Raw genomic sequence first — 10,593 nt, 5'->3', positions numbered from 1 at the left:
CTTACTCTGTAAATTAATACTGAGTTAAGAATAATTTAACCGGATTTGTCTCATTTGGCTGTACTAGCTTATTTTTTGAGAGGTGATTTCTTTTTTTATATTTTAGTTAAAATTCAAAATCCTTAATTAAATTGCGCAACACCATACTGTGTTCATAATTCATAACATTTCCGTATTTTTCCACCAATAAATAAATTATGAAATCGATCTTTCCAATCCAACAATCCGATACAGCCCTGACAAAGCGAATTGTCAAAAATTCGATTAAAAAATTCATGAGTAGGAGAGAGAGAAAGAGAGCGATATAGTTTGTGCGGGGAACCAGCCGTCGTCGTTGTGAAGTTAATTTTTGTGGCTGATAACAAGCGCCAAAAATGTGTGTTTGAACGTTGCGAAAGCCTTGGCCAATTTCGTAGTGTCCGACCATCGCTGAAAACCCTCAACAATACCGGTGCTGCAAATCTCGTAGATAGGTGTTTTATGGCAGTATTTAGGTTGCTCTGATGGTTTTGTGCAGAGCACGTTGAACTTCGAAATAGAAGAGGAAAAAAGAGTAAAAAAGTGCGCAACAACCGTCTGGCGAAGTAAAAAAAAAGGGGGAGCTCTAACATAATGTGATAGCGTGAAGCTCAGACGATGATGATGGTGGCTGTGATTTGATTGATAGTTCGCTGTTGTTCCTATCACCCGTAGCATCTATCTGCTCCTGTCTCTCCTTAAAAGTATTGTGCTAGTGAAACGTGCAATAGCACGTCTTTCGTTCAATCTTGCCTAGCATAAAAGTCCTTGAAGAGAGTAAAAAAAAAACAAACCCGTACCAACCATGCGGTTGGAACACTAACCGCGAATGTTGTGAATTTGTGCGTGTGTGCGTTTTGTACTCTGTGTGACAATAGTGCGTCTCGCCCGAAACCCGTCTTGCTTTTTGCTGGGTTACTATGATTAGCAGCAGAACGCAGTAAGAGCGTGTGAGATACCGATATTTTTGTAACATCCGTGCGAAAGCGAGACGGATCGATCGAAACCAACCGCCGCCGCAACCGAGTGGATGCTGTCGTAGGAGGAGGCCGTATCATAAAAGGATACGATCATCTTACGCGGGATGACAAAAAGGTGCCCACGCAAAAGGGCGTAATAGTGGTTCGCCGAGATTGTGCAGAAATTGCCTGTGTGTTGTGTCCTGTTTCAAATCCGTAGTTATTGTATGGTAGTCGTGGTAGTGTATAGTGTGAAGGGAAAAATAGTCTCGATTCCGCGGCCCAGCATCGAACGTTCCTAGCCGTGCATTAGCTCTCGTCTGCTTAAAGAGGGAACGTGTGAAGGTCGTCGTCGCCGTCGGTCAGTGGTGACCAAAGGACGTCGTTTCGAGTTTCGCGCCAAACTTCCTTTTTTTTGCTGCCTAAACGCAGGATGGTAACTCCGTTGCGGTGACGCGTGATCGATTCGAGGAGCCCTCGGGTTTCGGCCGTCTCCCCCCCCAAGTACCCTCGATGAACGGCAACTTGCCGCTGGCCCACATTCTGCCTCCCAGACGGCGGCACTTTTTGATTCGTCAATATTTTGACACAAACAGCGCGTAGTGAAGAACGAGGACAAGGGTGAAACACTGAACAGTCGTCGCAAACAGCTGTTGCTGTTGCTGTTGTGAGTGGAACGAGCGCCGCACTCGAACAAGCCCCGTGGTAATCTTACACGCCGCGGCACCCTAATCCCGTCACGTTTGCGGAAGCAAATTTTTCGTCCACTTCGAAGCGGTGCCGTTTCGCGTGAGCACGGTAACGAATATTTGCTCCCCATGCAAAGCAGCTGCCAAAACCGCGTACCAACACAGGAGTGACAACCGAAAACGGGCACGATATGGCGACCGGTGCAAGGGGCGACAGGAAAATGCGTGTGGTGGCGCTGGTTAGCGGTGGCAAGGACAGCACCTACAACATGATGCAGGTGGTGGCGGAGGGCCACGAGGTGGTCGCACTGGCCAATCTGCATCCGAAGGATCGGGACGAGCTGGACAGCTACATGTACCAGACGGTAGGTCACCAGGGCATCGAGAAGCTTGCCCAAGCCATGGAGTTACCGCTCTACCGGCGCATGACACGGGGACATTCGATCAACACCAAAGGCCACTACGAACCGACCGAGGACGACGAGGTGGAGGATCTGTACGAGCTGCTTGCAGAGGTGCAGCGAGAGCAACACATCGAAGCAGTCGCTGTCGGTGCCATCCTGTCCGACTATCAGCGTGTACGGGTGGAAAATGTGTAAGTATGCGTGTGTGTTTGTGTGCGATGGTGGTTGTTTGTGCGTGCACTTGCTGTGATTCGGAATGCACCCGAGGAGTGTGTGTTTTTGCGTGATTTTTTTTTGTTGCCTATTATCTTATCTCGTCGCGTGTTTGTTCGTCTCGTTGCACCGACAAGTTTACACGTGTTTTACATTGTTGTGTCATTTTCTTGCCGCATCTGTTGTGCCTGTTAACAGTGCCATCGGATGGTACTTGGGTGTGCAGGAGGATGTAATAGTCTGTCTTTATAGTGGATTAATTATTTAAACAATTTGTCTGGACGTTGTGGAATTGCTCGATACCAAACCTCACATTCTCGAGCGAATTTTTTAAATTTTCGGTGTCCTCTTAACTTACCAATAAGACCTATTTAATGTCATTAATCTAATTAAATTAAGATGCAGCACATTTCACAATGATTTATAATCACATCATCCCGTCCATTATCATCGTCCGTTGTCGGCAGCGGTTAATCCACATTCGCAACATTGTGCAACAAACGATCATTAATGGGTTTCATTTGATTTTATTGTACTTATTGTTGCTTCGTTTTTAGCTGCACCCGACTGAACCTTATCTCGCTGGCATATCTGTGGCGCCGGGACCAGACCGAGCTGCTGCAGGAAATGATCGAGTGTCAGGTGCATGCGATCATCATCAAGGTGGCCGCACTGGGTTTGATGCCGGACCGGCATCTCGGTAAATCGTTGAAGGAAATGCAACCGCACCTGTTGCTGATGCGCGACAAGTACGGCCTGAACGTGTGCGGCGAGGGTGGCGAGTATGAAACGTTTACGCTAGACTGTCCCCTCTTCCGAAGCCGGATCGTGGTGGACGATGTGCAGACGGTGATCAGTTCGGCCGATCCGGTGTGCCCGGTAGGATATCTTAACTTCACCAAACTGCGATTAGTGCCGAAGGAGCGTATCGAGCCGGTGGTGATAAAAAATTCGCTCGATTTTATCCACGATCTGAACGAGTCCAGCTACAGCGATCTGAGCGATCCGGATTTGAGCGAGACGGAGCTGGAGCTGATCGAGCGCAGCAGTTGCGGGATGGTTGCCGGCATCGGTGTGACACGTGGCACTGTGATGCGCAACTCTTTCAGCAAGGACGATCTTAGCGGGACGGCCGTGGTTGCGGGAGCAGCAGGAGGAACAGCGGTGGTACTGTCACGCAGCAACAGTATAACGAAGGAGCTGACGGTCTGTTCGAGCCTCGAACCGGCACCATTCAGTAAATCACCGGTGCGGATCATTACCAAGGCACGTTCCAGCATAAGCGCTAGCGATTGTGCGCCAACGTCAAGCGATGGCCCGGTCGAGATGCTTCCGCCATTTCACTACGCGCGCGAAAGTCGTCCACTGAGCAATAAACCGCGAGCGATCGTTAACTCCAAAGGCTGGATGTGGGTGGCCGGTGTACAGGGTTGTGGGGAAGATTCGCGGCAAGCGATGACCAGTGCGCTCGCGACATTGGAAGGTGAGTGCCGAGTGCGGCAACTATGGGACGAAGACATCGAATGATTTTATTTTCTCACGCTTTTTTCAGAGATGGTTCAATCACGTTCGTTTACGCTGCGTCAAATATGTTACATCACGTTGTACGTGCGAAATATGAGCGAATATAGCTTTATCAACGAAATTTACTCAACGGTGTTCGCATTCGCCAACCCTCCGACGAGGGTAAGCAACAAACTGGACAGACGATTTCACGCATTATCGCTTGATTTTCATACGTTTTGCTTGCTTTTCCAGGTGTGCGTCGAATGTCCCTTGCCAGCAGATTGTGCAGTTGTCCTAGAGGCCGTTGCTTTTAATCCCGTTTCTAGTGGTAAGGTTGTGTTTATGCATTTAACTGCTCTTTTGCATTTCAAATGAACTGATTTCAGCGAGTTCCATGCCTCCAAATGGAGCATCGAGCGAGGTTTCCTCTTTTGTAGCTATCTTATTGTGCAGAAAACCAATTTGACAACGTTATCAGACATTTTGTTACAGTCAATACGAACACATTCACACAATGCTTTTCGTATCTCTGTTCCAATTAATTCTAATTAAATATTTCTTTTTGACTGGGTAATGAAAACATTTTACCAAAGATCGACAATCCTCCCAATGAAACTCATATACCATGGACAGAACTTGTTAGGGCATAGCTCAAACGTATGATCTAATCATATAATTTCAACGAAATGACAGTTGATCATCTAGGTAACGAAAAAATTAAACCAAATGATAACATTACTTTGGATGGCCTTTGCAAAGGTTTTGCCCAGCCGAGGTGTAAGGCCGACCGATATGGCTTCGAGGCAATTTTCTGCGAGAGTACATCAAACATAGGATTTTCATTGCCGGGCCATACGGCATTTAATTAAATTATCTTTTTTATATTTTTTTCATCTCCGGTCAAAATCATTCATTTTTTAATGCATACTCTTGTAGAATTCAAACGCATACCACTTAATGAAGATTGTCCTATTTTGCTTGCTACTTAGCTTCGGAACTTGAACACAAAAGGCAGACAATGCACGTGCAGGGCATTTCTCATTGGGCACCGGCCAACATCGGTACCTACAGCCAATCGACAAAGGTTAGTGTCGGCGAAAGATTCATGCTTGATAGTTCAACTCTCGAATCACTAATTTTATGTTTGCATTCTTCTTCAGGTCGGCCACATCACCTACATCTCCGGACAGATTGCCCTGGTACCGGGTAGCATGACGATCATCGAGGGCGGCATCAAGCAGCAGTGCAAACTGACGTTACGCCACCTCAGCCGAATAGCGAAGGCCATGAATGCACAGGGTGGTCAGCTGCGGGACGTAGTGCAGGGCATTTGTTTCGTCACGCATCCGACCTACATCTATGAGGCCCGCCGCCAATGGGAACGACGTACAGCGAACGCGATTATTGACTACATCGTGGTGCCGGCATTACCACGTGGAGCGCTTGTCGAATGGCAGGTGTGGGCACATTCGCATAATGATAAATTCGACTGTAAGTTGTGCCCTCATTTTTGTCTGAGATCCAATGAGATTTACTATGTTGTTTGTGCTGCCTTTGTACAGATGAGGAGACAGGATGCTCGATCGGGGAATATTCGATATCGATTCGACGCCGCTGGAACTACGAAAACAATTGTGCATCAATCGTGTGCTACGTGTCGACGGGACTGGCCACATCCACCACGAAGCTGACCGAGCTGACGGACGACTATCTGCACCATCACAGCCAGCTGGCACAACGAATCACGCGCGATCAAATACACGACACGATCGCGTACGTCCTGCGCAAGCTACTACAGGCCTATCCGGGGCTGCTCGGTATTAGCCCGTCCTCTCCGTCCGCCACTAGCAACGATGACCAGATGGGAGGTACAGAGGAAGATCACGTTGCACGGCCACATCCTCCGAGGGCACCACCGCCTACCTCGTCGGATATAGCCAAACCGGCCGTACATCTGCGCGTGTTCTACCAGGTCGATGCGATACCATCCGTACAATTTCTTATCGATGCCGTCGAGAGTTTTCTGCTATCACCGGCAAACGTAGCCCGGATCGCGTACACCATTATACCGGCCTGCCATCTGCAAAACTTTAGCACCTTTATCTCGATCTGCGGTCTGCGCCATCACGAGTAGTAGGCTGAAATGGGTGCGAAACGGTGTAAATGTAAGAGCAGACGACAGGCAACAAGCAAAACGGCACTAGTCTAGTTGTATGTAGTGTAGGAATATCCAGACCACAGTAACACATAACCTAGCGCGGTGCTTAACCAAAAGTTTTGGGAGCGAATGTTTTTATTTCCTGATGTAGGACGACGTATGTAGATGATGGGTTAAAATGGTACCATGGTCTAACGGCCTTTCGGTGCATCCGAAGACAAGAGTGACTAGTAGTGTAACGAATAGTTGCGTGTGTATGTGTGCGTATGTGTGTGCGAGTGTGCGTGTGCGTGTGTGATCGTAATTATATGTGCTTGAAAGTGAAATTAGATAGGTCCTGTAGGGGAGAACGGTGGGTGGAGTTGGAGTCACATAAAATGTCCCGCGTACGATATTGTTAGTTTATTGCGAAGAACAAGGAACAAATTATGTATATGAAACTGTTGATCACTTAAACCATTTGATGGGCGGAATGTTGACCGTTTTGATTATTATTGGTTTATTTTTACAATTGATTGTCCATGTAGCCAACAACAAGCAGAGATATAAATAGCAAAACATTGAGTAATTGTGTTATGAATGTCTTTCACCTAAAAAACCGAACTGTTACTTTCTCGACAGTGATCTGTTGGTAGTGAACATGCCCTGCGAGAGAAACGAAGTAACTTGCTAAATGTGTCTTCTACCACAAGGTTCAAACCGGAAGGGCATAACCCTAGAGGGTTTCGAATACGTTCGAATAATACCAACAGGCAAACAATGTAAATGTTGTAGTTAAAAATGTGATCACTGCTCTGATAACAGAAAAAGTGTAGCATCGTGTTTATGCATTCATTGTAAATACGCGCAGATAAGGAACCTGCAACACAACCCCGTTGGGCACAATGTGTTTGCTAGGACCAATAGTCAAGCAAACATCATTCAACCATTCGACAATTCAAAGCTTTGCTGCAGGCAAATTATTTTCGACGAAATGATGTTAATTTGCTTTCTGTTATCACCGTACGGTGGGAAAAGATAAGTAGTTTCATCTTCTCTTTGAGTGATAAGAAATGTACCGCTTGTGTTACGTTAGAACTCGTTACAATTGTAAAGTACGTAAACCACAATGCATTGCGACACGTTCACCTCGCGAACGTTTATGCTGGTTTCACACACATGCCACACCGGTGATAAAGCCTACTCAACCGGTTTTTCCCTCCCCGGACTATGCTCTAGTGAGATATACGGCTGCAAAGCTGTTTTGCATTGCAGTTACGTATACTACAAACCATGGTTAATGGTAGTTGTGCGTTGTTATGGAAACCGTGTGGTGAGCGCAATATCCACCTCCTGAAAGCTGTCCTGATTAAATTGAGACATTTTTTTTGTAATTCCATAAGAAGAAGGAAACATAAGTTCATGTTTTTCGTTAAATGATCGAGCAATTGCTACTATCCATTTGATTCATTTGACTTAAAAGCATTAGCGACCAATAGAGCCAGGCCTGAGATACATTGTCGCAATATTACTTACGTCCGCTGGCCTTATCAGTGCGAGCATGTGTGCGAGGTAGATTATTGATTCCATTTTCATTCTGTTAGTTTTCGCGGAGGGAACTGTAATTCTCTCTCGCTCTCTCTCCTTCTTTTGATTGTGCTCTTAATTGACCCACGGCGTAGTAACAGCTGACGATTTGCGGCAATCGAGGGCACGTCTCTGGTCTCTGGGCCAGTTTATGTTTGTTCCCGTTCACTGTGCAAGTTACTTAATCTGATAAAATCGAACGGTTCTGAACGGTGAAAAGCAGAATCAGTTAATTATTTACAATCGTACCGCGAAGATGCCTACGACCAAGTTCTTTCAATCAACGAGAAAAATCATCGGTGCCGGTGTTAACTACAAGTACGTATACCAACGGATGCTTAATACCAATAATTCCTTTACTTCATATCGTATTACCATCAACAGAATGGTTTTGTCAGGTGCTATTCCTAAACTAAGGTCGAACAAATTGTACTTAAAAGTCTCACCGTACTTCGAATCAAGCTGGGTCACGCCGAGCTAATCATTCCGAATACCTTTACCAGCGAACGTTCCGCTTCTTTTGAATTAAAAAAGGGACGGAAAGAATAAATTACTTAAAAAGGTACTGAATCACTCGATTTGTTGCTTTTGTGGTTAACTTGGTCACCAATAGTTAAATCTCTTAACAACCCAAACATACTAGCTCGGTTTCGGGTTTTCCTTCAGTTCTAATTACATGCTTACATATTTTCTTTCCTTTACCTGCATCCGGAATTTATCACAACAGAGAAATTTTGCGCCTTACAAACGCCCCAAAACCGGATGCTCCCGTCATCTTCTTTAAGCCTATTTCATCCCTGTTGGATAGTTCCACCGGTTCCCCGGCTGAGAGCTCCTCCGTTCCGACCATCCGCATACCACGCGTCTTCGGTGGCGTGATCAATTTTGAAGCCGAATTGGGCGTTATCATTGGTCGGCGCTGTTCGAATGTTACCACCGAGCAGGCGATGTCATACGTCGGAGGTTACTGCCTGGCACTCGATATGACCGGTATGGACTTTATCCTGGATGCTCGACCCAAAGGATTGCCCTGGTGTCTCGGAAAGGGCTTCGACACGTCAACCCCGGTGAGCGGATTGATTACACGTGCCGAACTTTCAAATCCGGACGATGTACGCGTGTGGTGCGATATAAATGGAGTGCGCAAGCAGGACGACAGTACACGAAATCTGATCTTTCCGATTTCGGAATTGATCGCTTACGTGTCGCAATACATGACGCTGGAGGAAAATGATCTGCTCCTAACTGGAACACCGGCCGGTGCTGGACCGGTGCGCCACGGGGACGTAATCGAATGTGGGCTGGGCGATGGGCTGATGACGATGCGTTGCTCGGTAGCAGACGAGTAGTGATTGTGGTTTGGTCATTTTACTAAAAACAAAAAATCAAATAAACTCGATCATCCTCGGTGGATGATTGCAGGGTTGAAATGCTACGGAACACGATGCCTATCGATGGAGTGGATTTCGAGAATGGATGGCAATTAAATCCACTTTGCTTCCTTCTGCTCAGTGGGTGAGGAAAGCAACCTTCTAGTCTCCGTATCGGAATCTTCCCGTTCTCCCTCGGCACCACGGGTTTCATAATTTGTGATCAGCGGTGATGCAGGTGGTGTTCCGGTTTGCGCCGGTCGTTTCACTCGTTGTGGGCTGTGAAGGATGGGCGGCACGGGTACGCTATCGTGCTGGTACGGTAGATGACAGTTGCGATCGGAAAATGCTGGATAATACTGACGATAGCAGAGGTAGGACAGGCAGATCCCGATCACGGAACCCACCGTCACATCCTGCCAGTGGTGATGATAATCGCACGTGCGACTGATCGCAATCATCGTTGCAGCAAAAAGCGGCAAACCGGACGCAATCACGCGCACGGATCTACCACGGCCACGAACGTTCATCAGGTGCAGCTTCCCGATTAGATACCAGCTAAGGAATCCAAGACCGACGAAGGCAACTGAATGGTAAATGGTAGTGAAAACAAACATAATTAACGAAGGCATGGCACATAAAGCCAAATGACGAAATCACTTACAGGAAGAATGTCCGGAAGGGAAACTCTTGCGCCCATCCATCAACGCTCGCACATCCGTGCCGGTGCAGTGCAGCTGATCGTTTAGCACACCATCCGGAAAACAGCGCCAGAAGAAATCGGGCCTTGGCCGACCGACCGCAATCTTGATCGTGTTCGTTAGCACTCCGTTCAGGCCGAGACCAAGGGTGAACGCCAGCACGGTGCAGCGTAGTTCCTGCCGATCCCGTGACTTAAGATAGTGCAGCGTAAAAACCAGCCCCGGAACACCGAGTACGATGGGCCACAGCATGGTTAGTGGAACGTAGCTTTCGGTGCGCGGATTCCGGTACAGCCATAACTCTTCCGGCTGGATCTTTCGAACGAATGGAGCTTTAAACTCGAGGGCACTAAAAACCGTGTGACAGTAACATAAGCGGATGCCAGACATTTCGAATAGTACTTTGCAAACGGCAAGGAATTTGGTCGAGGATCTTACATGTAAATACACGTCAGTGCAATCCGCACAATCGTCTCCAGTGGCAGGTTGTATTCCGATGCACGTGGAAGTTTTTTCTGCCCAGTTGGTGTCCCTGGTCCACCGCATGCGTACGCGGACCCCGCCATACCTTTCGATGTCATTCGGTGCCGGGTAATGGCTGAACCGGACTGTATGGAATAACCGATTTTTTTCCGCAACACTTAACACTACAGTGGAACAGAACAGTTTTACTCCAGCACGAGAAGGTGGCACGAGCTGTGGTTCGAATTTTTCAATGTCGTCTTTCGATTTTGGGTGGGGGGAAACCACCGTCATTCAACAGCTGACAGCTGGGCGCAGTGTTTGTGTGCGAGTGAAAAGCACCACTAGCGTTCGTTGGTGTCGAGTGAAAGAGATGGCGGTGGAAAATGTAAACAGAGAATGTGCGTAAACATCCAACTGTCGCCAGCATTCTTGCATCATAAACGCTGTGCATATGAAATGGAAAGAAATAAGGGAAATGTTTTGCATCATCCATCATGCAGCAAGTGATGATGCATCTATAAAGCGTGATTAATATTTCTCGCAG

The 10,593-nt window shown here is 47.1% G+C and overlaps 3 protein-coding genes across 3 annotated transcripts; 2 read left to right on the top strand and 1 right to left on the bottom strand.

Annotated features, from left to right (window-relative positions):
- Positions 1 to 206: 206 nt before the first annotated feature.
- Positions 207 to 6,511, top strand: LOC125760891 (uncharacterized). Its single transcript, XM_049421468.1, has 7 exons — positions 207 to 2,261; positions 2,841 to 3,766; positions 3,836 to 3,969; positions 4,042 to 4,117; positions 4,779 to 4,873; positions 4,950 to 5,280; positions 5,352 to 6,511. The coding sequence occupies exons 1-7, from the start codon at positions 1,858 to 1,860 to the stop codon at positions 5,921 to 5,923; spliced, it is 2,538 nt and encodes an 845-aa protein (XP_049277425.1). The 5' UTR covers positions 207 to 1,857; the 3' UTR covers positions 5,924 to 6,511.
- Positions 6,512 to 6,880: 369 nt separating this feature from the next.
- On the top strand, positions 6,881 to 8,953 carry LOC125760928 (acylpyruvase FAHD1, mitochondrial). Its single transcript, XM_049421533.1, has 2 exons — positions 6,881 to 7,831; positions 8,241 to 8,953. The coding sequence occupies exons 1-2, from the start codon at positions 7,770 to 7,772 to the stop codon at positions 8,860 to 8,862; spliced, it is 684 nt and encodes a 227-aa protein (XP_049277490.1). The 5' UTR covers positions 6,881 to 7,769; the 3' UTR covers positions 8,863 to 8,953.
- Positions 8,866 to 10,571, bottom strand: LOC125760921 (phospholipid phosphatase 5). Its single transcript, XM_049421520.1, has 3 exons — positions 10,023 to 10,571; positions 9,548 to 9,933; positions 8,866 to 9,469 (listed from the first exon to the last, which is right to left on the bottom strand). Exons 1-3 carry the CDS (start codon positions 10,163 to 10,165, stop codon positions 8,997 to 8,999), a joined length of 1,002 nt encoding a protein of 333 aa, XP_049277477.1. The 5' UTR covers positions 10,166 to 10,571; the 3' UTR covers positions 8,866 to 8,996.
- Between the last annotated feature and the right edge of the window lie 22 nt (positions 10,572 to 10,593).

This window comes from Anopheles funestus, chromosome 2RL (assembly GCF_943734845.2).
Source record: "Anopheles funestus chromosome 2RL, idAnoFuneDA-416_04, whole genome shotgun sequence".
NCBI lineage: Eukaryota > Metazoa > Arthropoda > Insecta > Diptera > Culicidae > Anopheles > Anopheles funestus.
Note: the sequence above shows the minus strand (reverse complement) of the source record. Positions and strands in the feature narration are given on the sequence as shown.